This window comes from Neoarthrinium moseri (genome assembly GCF_022829205.1).
Source record: "Neoarthrinium moseri strain CBS 164.80 chromosome Unknown scaffold1_Wmoseri_CBS_16480, whole genome shotgun sequence".
In the NCBI taxonomy this organism is placed as follows: Eukaryota; Fungi; Ascomycota; class Sordariomycetes; order Amphisphaeriales; family Apiosporaceae; genus Neoarthrinium; species Neoarthrinium moseri.
The window spans coordinates 312349-330080 of NW_026055115.1; the positions used below are offsets into that span (position 1 = coordinate 312349).

At 51.4% G+C, this 17732-nt stretch overlaps 7 protein-coding genes across 7 annotated transcripts; 5 read left to right on the forward strand and 2 right to left on the reverse strand.

Moving 5' to 3' along the window:
* Positions 1-634: 634 nt before the first annotated feature.
* JN550_000085 (uncharacterized protein) lies at positions 635-3589 on the forward strand (the record flags this gene model as incomplete). Its single annotated transcript, XM_049320529.1, has 2 exons — positions 635-1056; positions 1129-3589. The coding sequence occupies 2 exons, from the start codon at positions 635-637 to the stop codon at positions 3587-3589; spliced, it is 2883 nt and encodes a 960-aa protein (XP_049177374.1).
* A 1568-nt stretch (positions 3590-5157) lies between these two features.
* On the forward strand, positions 5158-6351 carry JN550_000086 (uncharacterized protein; the record flags this gene model as incomplete). Its single annotated transcript, XM_049320639.1, has 5 exons — positions 5158-5364; positions 5472-5618; positions 5803-5926; positions 5976-6080; positions 6200-6351. The coding sequence occupies 5 exons, from the start codon at positions 5158-5160 to the stop codon at positions 6349-6351; spliced, it is 735 nt and encodes a 244-aa protein (XP_049177375.1).
* Positions 6352-7030: 679 nt separating this feature from the next.
* On the reverse strand, positions 7031-9267 carry JN550_000087 (uncharacterized protein; the record flags this gene model as incomplete). The annotated part of the gene is made up of 10 exons (XM_049320750.1): positions 7031-7156; positions 7281-7429; positions 7482-7538; positions 7593-7746; positions 7834-8364; positions 8416-8557; positions 8608-8649; positions 8709-8758; positions 8885-8920; positions 8998-9267. 10 exons carry the CDS (start codon positions 9265-9267, stop codon positions 7031-7033), a joined length of 1557 nt encoding a protein of 518 aa, XP_049177376.1.
* A 2958-nt stretch (positions 9268-12225) lies between these two features.
* JN550_000088 (uncharacterized protein) lies at positions 12226-12838 on the forward strand (the record flags this gene model as incomplete). Its single annotated transcript, XM_049320861.1, has 3 exons — positions 12226-12247; positions 12413-12581; positions 12655-12838. The coding sequence occupies 3 exons, from the start codon at positions 12226-12228 to the stop codon at positions 12836-12838; spliced, it is 375 nt and encodes a 124-aa protein (XP_049177377.1).
* A 151-nt stretch (positions 12839-12989) lies between these two features.
* Positions 12990-14436, forward strand: JN550_000089 (uncharacterized protein; the record flags this gene model as incomplete). Its single annotated transcript, XM_049320971.1, has 6 exons — positions 12990-13113; positions 13209-13316; positions 13386-13488; positions 13541-13718; positions 13771-13811; positions 13875-14436. The coding sequence occupies 6 exons, from the start codon at positions 12990-12992 to the stop codon at positions 14434-14436; spliced, it is 1116 nt and encodes a 371-aa protein (XP_049177378.1).
* Positions 14437-15620: 1184 nt separating this feature from the next.
* On the forward strand, positions 15621-16592 carry JN550_000090 (uncharacterized protein; the record flags this gene model as incomplete). Its single annotated transcript, XM_049321082.1, has 2 exons — positions 15621-15755; positions 15807-16592. 2 exons carry the CDS (start codon positions 15621-15623, stop codon positions 16590-16592), a joined length of 921 nt encoding a protein of 306 aa, XP_049177379.1.
* Positions 16593-16702: 110 nt separating this feature from the next.
* On the reverse strand, positions 16703-17713 carry JN550_000091 (uncharacterized protein; the record flags this gene model as incomplete). Its single annotated transcript, XM_049321193.1, has 1 exon — positions 16703-17713. One exon carries the CDS (start codon positions 17711-17713, stop codon positions 16703-16705), a length of 1011 nt encoding a protein of 336 aa, XP_049177380.1.
* Between the last annotated feature and the right edge of the window lie 19 nt (positions 17714-17732).

Below are 17732 nucleotides of genomic sequence, written 5' to 3' on the forward strand. Positions count from 1 at the left end.
TTTATTCACAGGCTGAGTGCTTTTGTACTTGAGTAAAGATACAGGCGCCGTTTGGAATGGAACTCCTCGGGGATGGTCCTATGTCGCGAGCCTTCAGTGTTATGCCCAAGGTAACGAACGATACTAAACTGCCTCACGGGTACATATCCCTACAAGAATTGATGAGTCAAGCGAGAAGGGGTCGTCGCCGGTGTTGTCATCAATTTCCAGCCTTTGCAATGAGTACTCTATGGGTATCCATTCTTTCGTGATAGCAGCCCGCACAGGCTTTACTCTGCAAAGTAAAACCGTCAAATCTCAGTGCTGCCTTTAGGAAACGCGCCGTGCCGCATGGCCCGTGCATTCCCTCAACAGCCTTAGCGCCGAGGTGTGAGGACGCCAAGCCCCCGTGGGCTTAGCTATCTGCCAGTTGTATTCTCGGGTGGTACACCCTGAGTGTAGGCTGTGCTGCCCAATACTTTTGCTTATGCCTCTGCTGCGAATCGCGGATTCCTTCAATGTGGTCCACACTAGACGCTGCCCATTGCCAATACCTTTTGAGATACATTTGCCGAGGAAGTCTCTGCGTGGGCGGACACTGCTCCTACCCGCTTGCAAGCCTATATCCCTATATCGTATCGTAGTGCTGTACATCATGGCTGAAGCATTGGCAGCTATTGGGCTCGCAAGCAACATTCTACAATTCGTCGAGGTTGGCATCACAGCAGTGCGGTCTGCACATAAGCTTTACAAAGGTGCCGATGACCTGTCCAAGGCAGACAAGGAGCTGGAGCTGCTCACGCGAAACGTAAAGTTGACTCTCCATCGGATCCAACACAATGCACATGTCAAACTTCCTGACGATCTACGGGCGCTGATCACGATTTGTGGTCCGCTCGCAGATGAACTCCTCAGTCTCCTAGATAATCTAAAGATTGACCCTGAAAAGGACAAGAGGGTTGAGAGCATGAAGAAGACCTTCAAGGCCTACCGAACACGGCATGAAATCAAGGACCTTTCTGAGCGTATTGAGAAAATCCGCATTCGCATTTGTGATCATATGAACGTCGAGTTCATGTATGTGTATAGGCCTAGCTGCATGGATTTTGTGGGTTTGGGACTTCTTCGGCTGACATTCGTTGCGTTCAGGACAAACCTTGTTTGCAAGGAGGTCAATGTTCTCGTCTTTGAGGACGAACAAGCCAAGTTGCAGAGGACTGCATGGTCTATCACTGATCTTGCAACCGAACGGCCTTGGGAGGCAGTTGACGACAGCAACACGGACAGTCAGCTCATGTCCAACGTTCCGGCTCGAGCACCAACTTCGTCCCGCGGGCATTCAAATCTGAACGGCAAGCAGCTGACTGGTCGCGAATCTAGAAAACTTGCAGTTCATGGCCCGACATTCGGCGAAGGTGTGCGGCAGGCTTTTCAAGATGACAGACCCCAAGGCTTCCATGACTTGGTTCGCCTTACAGCAGAGTTCTCCTCCCAATTACGTTTCCACCGGCCCGCTAATCGAGTACTGAGAAGTCTACATTTTAATGAGATCAAAGAGCGTCAAGCCGATGTAACTTCAGCATACAAGAATACCTTTGAGTGGATATTCGACGATGGTTCTACTGTGACATTCCACGAATGGCTTCGCTCCTCGAAGGATGATGGTGTTTACTGGATTGCGGGGGATCCTGGGTCAGGGAAGTCCACGTTGATGAAGTTCCTATTGAACCACCAAGGGACAACTCGGATCCTGGATGAATGGGCTGGGAAAACCCACTTGGCAACAGGGAACGTCATCCAAGTCGGACACTTCTTTTGGTCGGCTGGTACCTCGGTACAAAAGTCACAAGAGGGTTTGTTCAGGACGCTCTTGTTCCAAATCTTTCTGAAGCGGCCGAAGCTAATCCCTAAACTTTGCCCTCAAAGCTGGGCAGATGACGAATTGGCCGGCACGTTCCAAACATGGACAAGGAGTGAACTTTTTGCCACCATGAAGAGATTAACTGAAATCCTCAGTCCAGACTGTCGAATATGCATGTTTATTGACGGTCTCGACGAATACTATGGCAACCACAAGGAGCTTATCGACGTCCTCCGTGAGATAGGATCCTCGCCCTATCTGAAAATATGCGTCTCGAGCAGGCCGTGGATAGAATTCCGGAATGCTTTCGAACGAGGTCGATGGAAACTTCAAGTGCAAGATCTAACACAGAGAGATATTCGCAATTTTGTTACGGGCCAATTCGATTCTGTGGAGATTGTTGAGCTGCCTGAGGATGACGATTCTTGGACAACAGAGGCTTTGATTGAGGAGATCTGTAGAAGAGCTCAGGGCGTCTTTCTGTGGGTCTTTCTCGTGACCAGGTCTCTGATTAGAGGAGCAGGAAACGGCGACAACATGCGCGATCTCCAAAAACGTCTGAACGAGCTGCCAACCGACCTGGAGAAGTACTTCGAAGTCATGTTTGACTCCATCGAGGACTTATACCGGCAGCGGACGGCAAGGATATTCAGCAGCCTAGTCCACGTCGACACGACCTTACCCATTCTCATCTTCCACTTCTTTGACGTGGAGGAACATTGCCCTGATTATGCCTACCGGAAGGACAAGATCAAACCTATGACCGAAAGCCAGGTGCTTCGGATCGTGAAGCCTAAAAGGCACCAGCTCATTGCACAATGTAGAGATCTCCTGAAACTCTCCGTCGATCAACATGAGCCGGCTATGCTCAGGGACCGTGCAGGCTTCTTGCATCGAACGGTCTGGGATTTCCTCAGAACGGAAAATATGACACAACTGCTGAGCCATCGATCCGGGCCGGGTTTTGAACCCCGCCTCTCCCTATCCAACGCATTTCTCGCCATGTGCAAGATCATACCTCACGAGTGGGTTTCAAGTGGTTTGATACAAATGAGTCGCATCATGCGCTTTGTTCTTGGCGCCGTATCGTACTCACAACAGCTCGAAGCGATGAATGACTGCGCCGATGAGCCCATGCTTGACGAGCTGCAATCAACCGTGAAGGTGCTGGTATCTTCGACGAGCTGGCAAAGGTTTACCCCAACCGAAATGCATATCCTTTCTATCGAGGATCTGGCCGTGCGCTGTGGTTTGTACCACTATATCGGCCTGAAAGTTCCCAAAGCGACAGCCAAAGACAGGGCTCGCCTCCTCCACCAGGCTCTACGTCCTTCACTGAACGTTCACGGAGAAGGGGGGCTCATCACTTCTGCAGGCACTGGCATCGACTTGAAAATGCTCCGCTTGCTCCTCGATCTCGGCGTCTCTCCAAATGTTCCGTCCGCTGGCGCGAGGTCTGTCTGGGAACTATTCATAACGGAAGTCAGTTCGGCTGCGACTGGTTCTGGGTCACCCCAAGGAGCATCCACGTTCGAGGCTTGCAGGCTGATGCTCTCCCATGGAGCGGACAGGATTGTAACTATCAACAATTCGGAGATCGATGTCACTCAGTTCTTGCGCGATCGATTTCCAGACCAAGAGCAGTACATACCGGGGCCGTGCAATGACAGTCACAGCGATGATCAAGGCGTAGCATCAGGCTTAGTGAGCGCTCTCGGCTCTCTTATGAAGGGGATGTGGGGATATTGATGATTTCATATATATCCTGAGGATTTGCCAGGGTTTCATGATATACCTTTCTGTATTTATATAAATATGTATGCATACGAATCCTGAGATATTAACACACGTACATCTCCACACTTTTATGGGTACACCTAGCTGATGTTACACTTGGACTGCGTACTTACTGCATATTCAGCCTCTCATGACATCGAATGTTAGCAAGTGTCGGGAAAGAAGGCCTAGGTATCCAAGGGCCGAGCAGTCATATGTGTGGTGTTCACAATTATCACAGCATGGCAGATACCAAGGCAAACAGAACTGGAACGCCAGTGTGAACGGTAGCTTTCTTCTTCGGGATTCCCTCTGCGAACTTCTACACGGAGTTATCTATGTATGCTGAGCTAGTCTAGGGCATTACATCAGCATTGTCTTACTAATATAAACGTCATCCCGACGATAACTTGCATAAGTATAACATACTTGAAGACGGGGTTTACCATATGGCCGTGGGGTTAATTATAGTAGACTCCCGCAGGCCCCGTACGCCCCGCGGAGTAGCCCGGCTAGTGGACCAAGTTGCTCGAGATCTACATCACAATTCCAAGTATCTCTAATGCGAATGGGGCCCACACAAGGTTTAGAGTTAGCTCGGGGTAAGAAAAGTCCCATAATTGCGGGCAAATACTCCGAGACATTGGCTCGTCCTCGGGTTATCGACATGCCAGCTTGCGATACATGGACTACATGATGTACAAGTACCTCCCGTTGAAGAGCAAGCTCCCGAGAGATCCTTTGCCCGTCAACTTTGAACGGTGCTCTTGAGATTTGCATCTTTGCTCTGAAGATGGGATTGTGGAAGCACAGCCTTCAAGGCAATGCCTTGGTCTTCGCCATCACTGCAGCATCATGCCAGGCCATTCTCCTACTGGGTTACGATCAGGGTAAGTGGTAGTTGACTTGCCCATGGTTTCCCCCCTATAAAGACGAATAATCCATCCAGAGACATCACCTCTGGCAATATCAGGGCGTGATGGCCGGTATCATCGGGGCGAATAATCGCTACGGAGTCGACTTCAACAACCCAAACGCCGACATGCAAGGCACATCACGGCGCTGTATGACATCGGTTGTGTCCTGGGGTCAATCATCTGCTACTTTGTCTGTGAGCGTCTTGGAAGGCGCACTATGCTCATGTTGGGAGGGTTCATCATGATCATCGGCGCGGCCATCTCAGGGTCCTCGTTCACGGTCGCCCAGCTGATCACGGGGCGAATCATTACAGGCGTCGGCAACGGCATGAACTCGTCCACAGCCCCTGTCTATTAGAGCGAGTGCTCGCCTGCAAGGATTCGGGGAGCCCTGTCGACGCATCAAGGCACTGTCACGATTCTGGGCGTCGTCATCGCCTATTGGACCGACTACGGCACTGCGGCGTATGATATAGGGTTTTAATGGCGCTTCCCTCTTGCCTTCCAGGCCGTGTTCGCCTTGTTTCTGATTCTCCAGATAGTCGGACTCCCGGAGACACCACGATGGCCGGTTGCACATGACCGCACGAGGAAGCCTGATCTGTCATCGCGGCCATCACGGCCATGCCGGAGGACGATGCACAAGTGTCGCAGGTCCTGCTGGACATCCAGTCTGGGCTCGAAGAGGAACACAAGGGCGGCCCTGTCAGATTCAAAGAGCTGTTGGCATGGGGTCCAGAGCAGAACCTGCGGCGAATGCTGTTTACGATATCAGTGCAACCCGGCCAGCAATCTAGTGGCTCGAATACGTCGGTACTCCCAACATCTCGTGTATTTCACTTTCTTGCTATATCCCAGATGCTTCTAGTTGAAGCTATATAACCTAAATTTACGACTAAATAGAGGAAGAGAAAACTAACAGTGTTTGCGCTCTCCAGTATGCTCCGACAATATTTGAAGGAAGCATGGGATTGAACAGAAACCTCTTCCTCATCCTCGGAGGCGCAGCCCAGATTACATACCTGATTGGAAGCGCGATCCCCATTTTCTTAATGGACCGCTATGGGCGGCGAATCTTGCTGATGGTCTGTTCGGCGGGCTTCTGTTTCTGTTTCTTCATGGTCGCTATACTACTGTCTTTGGGAACGACTGGGCCGGCCTACGGGGCTACCGCGTTCATCTTCCTGTTTTAGCTGTTCTATGGAATCGAGTGGCTGCCGGCCAGATTCTCCAATATACCCTGTGATCATGTCCGCTCATGGTAGGCAGATCCCCTGGTTTCATCCCAGCGAGATCAACACGGCGAGAGTCAGAGCTAGGATGCAATCGATTGCTTCTGGCTGGAATTGGATGGCCATTTTCGCTGTGGTGAAGATCAACCCGACTGCTTTCGGTAAGTTGATTACCATACCGCAGAGAGCAGCTCACTTAAGATTTCCCAGAGAATATCGGATGGAAGACATTTATCATATTCGCCATCCTGAATGCCCTTTTTATCCCAATGGTCTACGTCCTCTACCCTGAAACTAAAGGTCTCGAGTTAGAGGGTACGTGTTATCGAATACTCCGGTGTTACATTCACTGCCCGTGGAACACAGACAAGTGTGTGCAAGATCACAGGGCTATCCCATACAAATGGTAATAGTTGCTAACCATCTCTATACAGATATTCCATTGCTATTCCATAAGGGCGGCGTCACTGGTGGTCTTCTCAGCTCTCGCGGCAGGGCTGAGACTCCGGGCCGGCATGCACAGGAAACCAACATCGACGACAAACAGGGAGGGGTTATGGATGAGGTGGAGAGCGTAATTCGATAGCTTGTAAGGAGCATGGGCAAAGGCTAAAGAAGATATACACAGCCCAGTAATGTTAAAATATGTGATATGATGTGCCATGTTACAACGCTCGAGGGAGACAGATTCCCGTAACTCTTGGGTATTCCCAGTCTGCTTACCTGATTCTTTGCCGATCACAATGTAGCTTGGAGTCGAATTGGTTAGCAAAGTAAATTCGTTTCCAATGTCATTCAGTGACAGGAAATGTTATAGGCGTGAAGAAGGCAATGGAGGAAACTGCGGAGGAGGGGTCGTGATCTGTGTGAGAGTTAGGTCTGTGAAGTAAGTCAGCTTGAACTGCAGGATTCTTTGAAAGCAAAAGTTGCAAGGCAAAGCGAGACAGCTGGTGCCTGGGTTTGCGTCAGAAGCATCCACTGGATGCATTGCAGGGCAGTTGATCTTGAGAAGACCACTTGCAAGTGTGTCTTCTCTTTCATTACTATGCTGACACAATGATTGTTGATCATAGGCCGCCGTGAGTGAACCCAATTCCCGAATACCAGAAATCCAAGTATTGTACTCTTCCATCTCCTAATCCGTGTACTCGTAGGTTCGTACTCCCGTCCCAAGTGGTATATCCGATTCGTGCCCTTGTTATCAGCAGTTGCTCTTTAGTTGCATCCCCAATCGTAAGCCACAATATATGATAGCAGCATATCTCCTAGATGCCATTACTTTTGCACTGGAATACAGATCCAACTGTGCCAGCCTCGAATTCTAGGATGATGCCCTCCACGGAGGCATATGTTCCAACTGTTAGGAAGAATATTCCAGTAAGAATAATGACCTAATGTAGTTAGCGACCATGGTTGTACATTTGGATCATAGGTTCAAAGCGTCCCGTATTTGAAGATCATAGGTCGAGTGATGCAACAAACAACGCACGGCAAGGAATCTACAGATATACTCACAATATTCAGGATACCCTCGAACCACCCACGTATAGAGCGATCCTTGACGAGTGCGACAGAGCCGTCTGCCTTCCGCATGCGGAAATAAGCAACGCCCCAGAAGATGAAGCCGAAGAACGAGTCGAACAGTGACGACATCAAGGACAAGACTAGTGAAAAGTCAGTAGGCTATACCTCTACCAAGAATATGGTAATACTAACGTGAGGAGAAGAAGGGAATCACTTCCGCAATGATATAGGCGAGAATCCAGGTAGCCACTGTCTTTCTGTTAGCTGCAATCGACGCAAGGATGGGGAGTCAGTTAAACTTACGCAAAATCAATGCCCAACTTCCCCAACCGACCAAAGTGTGCTCATTCTTGTGACGAGAATTCTGGAAAATTCGGAAGAATATAAATCGGGCCGAGACCGACGCATACAGGACTCCGAGGAAGATCAGAGTGGGTATCATGAACGAAAACGAGACCTGCAGTTGATTAGTATAACTGTTGTTGCAAAGGGTAACACTACCAGATCCACATTAACCAGGAGTGTGTTCTGGAGAGCTGCTGACCTTCTTGTACAAGTCCTCGAGCGAGCCAAACGCTGGAGCAGTCATGTACTGATTGCCCACGTAAGCATAGACTACTGCGCCCACAACGCTAAAGACTAGAATCTCGAGAATGGTGCAAGCCCACAGAGCCTTGGGGAAATCTCTCGGGTCCTTCATTTCGGCGATGAAGCTGGGTAGGGTAATTTGTCCGATAAATGTGTAGCTGATGTTCAAGAATGCATTGAGCCCTGAGACAAAAGTAGTTCCAGCAACTGGCACTGCTGTCACAATGGGTGCACCGAGCGCTTCGGTGAAACCAGCAGGTTGAGATTGAATAGCGGCAAAGATCGTGGCAAGAATAACGGAGATGAAGGTGAAGATGGCCGACGCGGTTCCCAGCTTCGAGAGCATGTCGAATGTTCGCGGAAGGGAGCAAACCCAGGAGATGATAGCCATGATGATGCCGAATGAGACAGTCTGGCAATTGACACCCGAAGGATCAACACCAGCCATCGTGTTGATATATTTCGCCCCCACAAGAACATGAAGGCCCTGATGTTGGTCAGAAAATACTGTACATAGGCAAGTACTGGGGCGACTCACTTGGATGAACGTGTTGTTCAGGATGAACATAACAGCAGTAAAGTACCATGCCCATTTCTGGCCCCAGAAAAGCATTTGACCAATGTCGCAGACATCGCGGACTTCAGGATGCCTCAAGCAGAACTCCCACAGGATAAGAGAACTGAATACAACGTTAGAGTATACCGGCAGGGCTCGAAACAGGTCACATACGTGTAGAGTACCAGCAAAGCCTGAACAGCTGTGAGGATAAGTCTAATGTTCAAGTCAGCATAGCGTCCTTCGACTCGATACCAGGAATGGGGCTGTCTCACCCAGGTACAAGGCCCAAAATACTGTAGGACCATGGAAAGCTCATGATAGCCTATCGGCGCGTTAGCTCGTCCTGGTGGCAACCGGTCGCATACTCGAATTGCGACACCTCAAACGTGCACAGCGGTGCGCAACATCAAGCGCGCTCGATTTCTGTAGAAAGCCAAGAAATCCTTACCAAACAGATGTATTCGGAGAATAGCAATGCGGCCGTCTGTGAGATTCCCTGTTAGCGCATGCCAATGTGCTTGGCTCCCGTCTGGGCAGCCGTGAGGCTCAGATCAGTCGAACCTTCTGCCAACTACAGGTGCGATACTGGATGGCGCAGTCGGCCTCGCTCTCTTTTTGCTTGAGGAGGATCTCATCGCTGCTCAGGTCGCTCTCCGAGCCGCCGGATGAGCCAATGGGCGCGACGACTGGGGCGATTCGCGGTCCGATCTTGACACCCGGGCCGCCGAACCAAGCGGACCAGCCTCGAGGGATCGTAGGTTCGGGGTCGAAATCGGCTCCACGCTCGTCGGGGACCGTCTTGGGCGGGTCGGACGCATTATCGAATGCCATGTCGGGGGAGTGGTTATTTCGGATGGCCGAAATAGGACCAGTGGCAAAAGGTCGAGAGCAAGTAAAACCACCAGGCAATTGAGAGTACGGGATGTGGATGTATTAGTGTAATATGACCGGACACTACTACACAAGGGCCAATGTGGCAGGAGATCGGAGACTGGCGAGGTAGTAAAAGGTGAAGCTTGGGAAATCTACAAGCGCGCGCAAAGCCTGGGACACAGCGAACTTTAAGAGATCGCCAGCCATCGTGCTACATACCCGCATCAGAAGTGACGCGCAGGGTTGTCTATTGCCCTGGTACGTAAGTCAGCCCGCAGAAACTCGGTCTAGCCGTGGACTGCAGGATCTTCAGACTGGGATCCGACATTTCCTCAGCCTCGTAGCACCGCAATCACGCAAGGCACGTTAAGGCACATTGATCGTAGCGTTGATGACTAGCACCGCCAAGTCGGGATTCGCCAGCAGTCCAATAGTGGAAAATGCTTGTCGAAGCTTGTCAATTCACGAGGCTGTGACACAGAGAAATCTGGCACAGATAGACTTTCGACGATGACGTGCTGGAACCTTGTGGGGGGTCATCCAATCGCTTGTCGAGGACTCAGGACACTACCAAACTGCGGCACAGTAGTTGTGACGGTTGAGCATGCTGGGATAAGATGTGGCGCATCGGATTGTTAGGATACACCATCCCTTAGTCGAGATACTAGCGGGCTGTAGCAGGGGCGGATGGTGACGTTTGGCGGCAGTGAGAGAACAGGTTTGCGAGTCAAATGAGGCCGAGCGGCCGGGATCAGATGCTAGTACTATGTACCTGGCGTGCAATTTGTTCCCGGCTGTTTTGGCTGCTGCGCGATTCTCAACGTCCTATGTACGGGCTGCCTGGTTGTTGTATTGATATTGGTGTGTACGGTTATTTAGGTTGAGCCTCTCTGAAGGACATTAACTAAACTGGAACGTCATGAATACTATTCACATAGCGCCGATAATTTGAGTCTCGACAATGAAGACTACCTAGGTATGGTCTTCGGAATTCGGTGCCGGTAGTCGGTCCACTTCTCTGAACCTGGTATTTATGGAGCAGCTGTATTCGATCAAATACGACCTCCACAATATTTACCACTCAACTGGAAAGTCGTGAACGATGATCTCAAGCAAATCGATGCAACCAGCATAAACAGTTCTGAGTAGACAGCGCCTGCTTACGGAGTTTATCTAGGTGCCTTGCCCACATCACTGCAACCTCAACGGACGGTGCAGAATACAGCGCTGAAAGAAGCCCATGTGGATTTTTGAATTATTATATTAAAATTTGCAAGGACGACAGGGCATCCAGGTGGAAGCACTCAACAACCGAGTATCAACGTATAGACACTACATGGTATTGAACGAAGCAAATTGACTCAATCACTACAAATGCCCAGTTGATGAGATGAGTGGCAGACGGCCTCAACTACATTGGACCTGCGATTTCCCCACACGAGACTGCCTCCTTTTCTTGCGGCTCCGTATCCTGCTCGCTTAATGACTGCAGCTGCAAGGACGCTGGGTTGTTACTGTAATATGAGACGTTTCTTTCCAGGCCGTTTCCAGGCCGTGCATGCAACAGAGGCGCAGTGTCTTTGAATCGGTACATCACTAACGCTGAAGGCGGGATTCCGCTCTCCCTACGACAGGTGTAACCTCAAGTAACCGATGTCTCCGGACACCATCATGAGAAAGCCACAAAATCAAGCATCAGCTGAGCAGCCCAGAACCACGGCGGCTATCCTGTATTGGCAAGTGCACACCACAGACAAATCGTTGGCGCAAGAGCCACTCAGCCACCGTCCTTCCCGCACGAGCCGTTCCCCGCATTTGATCTCGGGGGGGCTTACAGCCATCATTCCTGTTGGCTGACGCCAAAATTTGGGGATGGCGGGGAACCGCGGGCGCTGGATCCTGCTGAAAAACCTCGCTGCTCGGATTGGGTCAAATCGCTCTGTATCGTGAACGTTCGTGGGCAAGGTTCTGTGTCACAGTATGGCGGCTTGCGGTCTAGACTCGCTGATCTACAATGAAGGCAGACACGACTCTGGCGGCTACCCAAATTTCATGCTATCTTTAAGTATTACCCGCGGCCATGGGAATTGTGATCGTGTAGCAGCTTAGACGACTACCGCGGGCCAAGCTCTGGGTGGGCAGCTAGTAGTGATCTACAACTAGAAGGCCTTGGGGTCGGCAGTAGCTTCTTTGCTCCCTGCCTACCCAGGTAGCCCCTAGAAACGCATGCATTGGAGCTACTCGGTTACTGATGGTCCCAAAATCCTGAGCAAGCGCGGGCTACATAGGTAATGACTGTAAAATTGGATTGTCGCGTGCCGCCCACCGAAGTCCAAAGCCGCCGAACACCGCTTACAACAGAGCTCCGGTAAGGAACCGTGTGGAGAAGCAATGTATGGATTCGGCAAAGTGGTCAGCGCCGGTACCTTGCAAGAATGGGTCAGGACCGCGAGATCGGCATCTGTGTCAACTCGCTCGCGTCAGATGTCCAGAGATAGAATGTGAAATCGTGAAAGCAGATGAACGAGACTCCCAAGCTCGGGCTGAGGAGGGTGATATGTGTTGTGCATTGCTTCGTACTGGGCGTATGGCGTCTGGCAGAGTGACTGTCAGGCGTTGCGCTGATCTGCAGGGCCCTAGAAAGTACCTGGAGTTAACGTTCAACTTTGGCTCGCCATTCGCGTGCAAGGGTCCCAACGTCCCCGTAACGCCGAGGTCTCCTGCCTGGATCTAACTCCCTCCAGCCGCCGATCCGGACTCCGACAGCGACCTGCCAGCGTCCTGCCAGCGTATTAATAAAGTCTTCGTGACATACGGCGCTCCCTTGGTCAGACGCTTACCTTTGTCAAATTGCCGCCTTGTTTCTGTGTTTCTGCTGCCGTTGCTTTGCGCTTGGCTTCGACTCGATCAGGCAAGATGTTGAGTAAAGCTTCCAAAGGTACGTGTGCGTGCTCCTTTTAGGCTGGCGTTGCACCGTGTGTTGCTTAAACAGTCGCATGTTCAACGATACGATCGCTGTGACTCGATTCGTACGAACAACATTGCGCAAAGCCATCGCCGTGCCACATCTTTCCTCCCGCCGCATGCTAACCGCTTTTCCTAGCCAAAGTCGTGGACGACAAGGTAGAAAATGGGGGTCCCATCAGCGGGAACAATACCTACCATCCCGGGGTTGGCGATGGTGTCGAGGATGTCGAGTTCGACGAGCTCCATGTTGTGTGCCCCCCTCACACAACAGAGCGGAAAATTGTCTCTCGCATCGACCTCCGCCTGTAAGATGACATACCCTACTGTCAGCCAGTCCATCGACAAACGACCGCTAACATGTTTTTTGCCCCCCGAAAGAATGCCATTCATTTGCATCATGTATCTTTTGGCATTTTTGGACCGAGTCAATATCGCAAATGCCAAGTCTTTTTCGCTGGTGGCTGATCTTGGCCTGACTGGCACGGAGTACAACACGGGTACGGTGCCTGGCCTCGACTTGGTCTACGAGACTGAACGTAGCACTCAAACTGACCCTGATTAGCTTTGACCATGTTCTTCATACCATACGTCTGCTTCGAGATACCTAGTAACATCCTTTTGAAACGACTGTCACCTAGAATATGATAAGTATAGCCCTTGCTCCAACTCTTGCTCAATCCTCTAACCGTCCGTGAACGCTCCCAGGCTGCATGATGGGTTTCGGTATTGTATCAGTCTGCCAAGGCCTTGTGCAGAACTACTCTGGACTTTTGGCAACAAGATTTTTCCTGGGCTTGTTTGAGACAGGAATGTTTCCGGGTTGCTTCTATTTGCTAGGTGAGTCGCGGTCCATTCAAGTCGAGGTGAAGAGCTGTCTTGCGCTGTGCTGGCTGCAAGCTCGAGGCACTTAGCTGACTTTGTTTGACATCCAGGCATGTGGTATAGGCGCAGTGAAGCACAGAAGCGTTACAGTCTGTTCTTCTCATCCACGAGTCTCGCAGGAGCCTTCGGCGGACTGCTGGCGTCCGCAATAGGCAAGAGTGAGTTTAACAGTCTTTTCAAAACGAATCGAAAATCCTGTCCAGGCCCTAATCATACGTGCATCGCAGTGGACGGAGTCGCCGGATATCATGGTTGGCGGTGGATCTTCATTCTTGAAGGGTGCCTCACAGTTGTGGTTGCGTTCATCTTCTTCTTCACGTTCCCATCCTTGTAGGTGTACAAGATCCATCGGTTCGACAAACAGTTGCTGACTATAGGCCAGCCCTGAACAAGCCCTCTGGCTCCAAGAAGACGAGCGTAATTATGTCAAGGCCCGACTGCAAGCAGATCAAGGACGCAGTGCCGCCGAACGCAAAGTCGGCTTCCGAGATGCCTTGACAGTCATGAAGGACTATCGCGTTTGGCTCGGTGGCTTGATGTATTTTGGCTTGATTGTCCCGGTAAGCTTTCTGAAGAGCACTTCGGCGGTCTTAGCTGACAAACTATTTTCAGGCGTACGGGTACGCTTTCTTTGCACCACAAATCATCAAAACGTACGTCCTTCTTGTGACGCGAAATTGCAAGATGTATGAGATGATCACTTACACTGAGACCAGGTACAATTACGACGCAATCCAAACCCAGCTGCACTCTGTGCCTCCTTGGGCCGTTTCATTCTGCTTCTCACTTATCATCGCCGCCTTTTCGGACTGGTTCCGGCACCGTGCTGCTTTCGCTATTGTTCCACTTTGCCTTTCCATTACCGGCTTTGGCATTCTCTTGTCGGTCCATAATAACACCAACCTTCAATATGGCGCGCTATTCTTGGTTGTTATGGGGACGTACGGCGCGATGCCCATCATTGTCTGCTGGTTCAACATGAATCTAGGTGGGCACCACAGACGGTCGATTGGAACTGCCTGGCAGGTTGGTTTCGGAAACATTGGCGGCATCATTGCCACCTACGCCTTCCTGGACACGGACGCTCCATATTACAGAAAGGGATATGCCATCTCTATCGCCTTCACCGCGCTAAGTGGGTGTGCCTCAGTCGCTTATCTCGCCGCTTTGATGATCGAGAACAGAAGGAGAGCCAAGTCCGTCAGGAATGTTGGGTTATCAGAATACGAGAAGACGGAACTTGGAGATCTGAACCCTGAGTTCAAGTACATGTTGTAGGCAATGGCCGAGGTGATGCCACTGGACTTCAGCTAGAACATGGGCCATACGTTCTGTTATGAGAAGTTCGAGATAAGGAATGCAAAAACGGACGAGCAGGTGCAGCAGGATCTCATCATAGGTCTTACTTGTAACAAATGCTTTGCCCCTGCCCTGATCTTTCCGACGCAAAGCGCCTCCACCCGAGCCCAAAGATGCCACGCCGTAAGCGCTTACACAACCGATCTACAATATTGCCCACACAAGCCACCACTACGAAACTGAGTTTACTTTCCATAACATGCTGTGACATTGTGGTTATCTTGCAATTCAGACTGGCCTAGACAAGATTCAGCCGCGCTCATCTATCAAGGGGGCTTGTTGCATCTACACGAATACCTGTGAGGATCTGTCAAGTCATAATCTGTAAAACGTATGTCTCCAATTGTGAATGGTTAAATGTAGCCAAAGCCGGGCAAGATCATCGCGCAAATCGGTCCCACAACGTCATAACGTGTTTTGACATTCTTGACGTTCAGCCTTACGTGGTGCGTGGTTGCGTGGGTCTTCACTATACATTTACCATAGTATAGCAGAAGTTGATTTATGCTCCATGCACTGACGGTGGCAAGCTCCCGGGCCTTAGGCTCCGGCAGCCAGCCGTCGGCACCCCGCAAAACAGTCCCGTCATCGGCAGCGTCTGTCCCGAGGCTCTCCACCAGCCGATCCAGCGGCGCTATTCCCGTGGTATGCCCCCACCTGTTGCACCTGTGAATGATGTTGTTATCCTGCTGTTCTGAGACTCTATATAGCATTAAACCTTCAATCTCGAGTCTAAAATATATTCCAAAGTCCAAGAAGCCAAAGACCATTATGTCGTGAGAATCCCATAGCATGACGTAGCTTATCATCCGTGAGGCGGACCCTCCGATGGGAAAATTACCAAGCAGTCCAGTTATCTCCACAACTGCGAGGCGCTCGAGGCGGCTTTTGGACCCGCGTCTGATGAATCGCCCCTCCCGAACATATTTCGAGGCTGCCGATTCCGAGAACGGAGCGGCGGAGTTGTAGACTGCCGGACTATATATACCATCGGCTGCCTCGGTAGAGTTATCTCCTAAGTCATTGCACGTTTCCGGTCGCGACTCAGTCACTATCCTCGACACCAGTACCTCAGCTCCCTTCAGCAACGTAAAAAAGACGAAATGGCACAGGCTAAGGGCGCAGCGAAGCTCCGACAGTGGCTTTCCGACCCGGACAAGATTGTCGTTGCCCCTGGTGTTCACGATGGTCTTACGGCACGGATGGCCCTGAGCGTTGGCTTTGATGCTTTGTACATGGTAAGAAGTATCATTGTGCCAACCCGCGAACTGCACGCTAACTCTGGGTAGACCGGCGCTGGCACAGCTGTTTCGCGCCTCGGCCAACCGGACCTCGGCCTTACGAGCGTTGACGACATGGCCACCAATGCCGGCATGATCGCCGGACTGGACCGGGACGTTCCGGTCATTGCAGACGCAGACACTGGTTTCGGCGGCCCGTTGATGGTCGCCCGCACGACGGAAAAGTACATCCTCCAGGGCGTCGCCGGCTTCCACCTTGAGGACCAGATCACCACCAAGCGGTGCGGCCATCTGCTCGGCAAGGAGCTGGTCGACGTCAACACGTACACGGCACGCATCAAGGCCGCCGCACACGCCCGTGAGCGCATGGGCCAGGATATCGTCATCATCGCACGGACGGACGCCCTGCAGTCCCTGGGCTACGACGAGGCCATCCTCAGGCTCAAGGCCGCAGTTGCGGCTGGCGCCGACGTGGCCTTCTTGGAAGGTATGGACAGCAAGGAGCAGATGTCGAAGGTGGTGAAGGAGCTGGCCCCGACGCCGTGCTTCTTGAACATGGTCGGAGGCGGCGTGACGCCGCTGATCAACTCCAAGGAGGCAAAGGAGCTCGGTTTCAAGATCGTCATCTGGCCCATGGTCGGCATGACCTCGGTCTACCTGGCCACGCGGGAGTTCTGTAGGGAACTGAAGGAGACGGGCGAGATCAAGGATCGCCACGATAAGGATGGGAAGATTGACGGCGGCGTGAGAGACGTTTTCGAAGTCTGCGGGCTGTCGAAATGCAGCGAGTTTGACAAAGAGATGGGTGGCTCCAGCTTTCTTAAGGGTGCTTGAAGGAGCCGTCACGCAACATTAAATTAAGTAAAAGATACCACAAACAAAAACAATGAAGTAAATATAACTTTCGAAAGTCACCAGCTACTCATGTGACGTGGTACCTTGTTTCATTGATTATCCGCAATCGTTCCAAGAGTTAGATCCAAATTGACATCATAGGAGTGACCAGCAACCCCTATATCGGGCAGTACTAATAGTCTTAGCGGGGGAGCGTGAGTATTGTTGTTTTCATCCATCAATGGTCCCAGGAGACTTTCGATCTCCTCAAGCTGTGGCGGTAACTCTGGAATAGCCAAACCTCTCAGGTTTTCGATATCTTTTCTGGCAATGGACAGCTCCTTGGGAAGACAGCGATCCCTTTGTTCCATGAGGGACTTTCTTGTTGCCGCTGCACGTTTCCACGAACCGTTTACTCTCTCGTTAGCATACGCCACCGCATGATCCCTACGCACGACGACGATCTGGTCCACTGCAGAAGATTCATCCACAAAGACTGCAGCGTCGAGAAGCCCTTCATACGAATCGGCATGCACCTTCGTTGGTGTCAGTCGCGGAGGCAAATTTCGTGACCCCGCCTCTGGCAGTCGCTCGTAGAACCGTGTGAGAATGCCAAGGCGACTAAGACCCTCAGGCACAGCCATGATGGCTACCTCTACTCTGTACCCGGCATCATGGAAAGCTTGAGCCAAATCGGCGAAGTCCGCCGGGTTTCTGCAGGCCGACTCGAGGAGGACGTCTATACCTCGGCCGATGGCATGCTCTGCCGCCATAGCGAGCCAGCGGCGTGCATCAGTACCCGTGGCGGGAGATGCCAAAGCCGGCGCTTCTACCACGAGACGTGGATAGGCCGGGTGATATGTTTTGTAGGTGTCGGCTATAAAATGCGCCGGCTGCCCACGGTGAGATTGCATGACCACCTTGATCGCCGGTGCTGTACGGGTCTTGCCGGCGCCGGTCTGACCCACCACGAAAACGGCAACCGGCTTGATGTTTCCATCGGTGGTTTTCGAGCTCCCGAGTGAGCCAAGTTCAGCCGGTACGATATCTCGATCAAATATTCGCTGCGACTCTGCAATAGGAAGTACATATGAATGCGGGTCAGATTTAGCCGCTGCCATCATTTGCTAAGACTTCTGG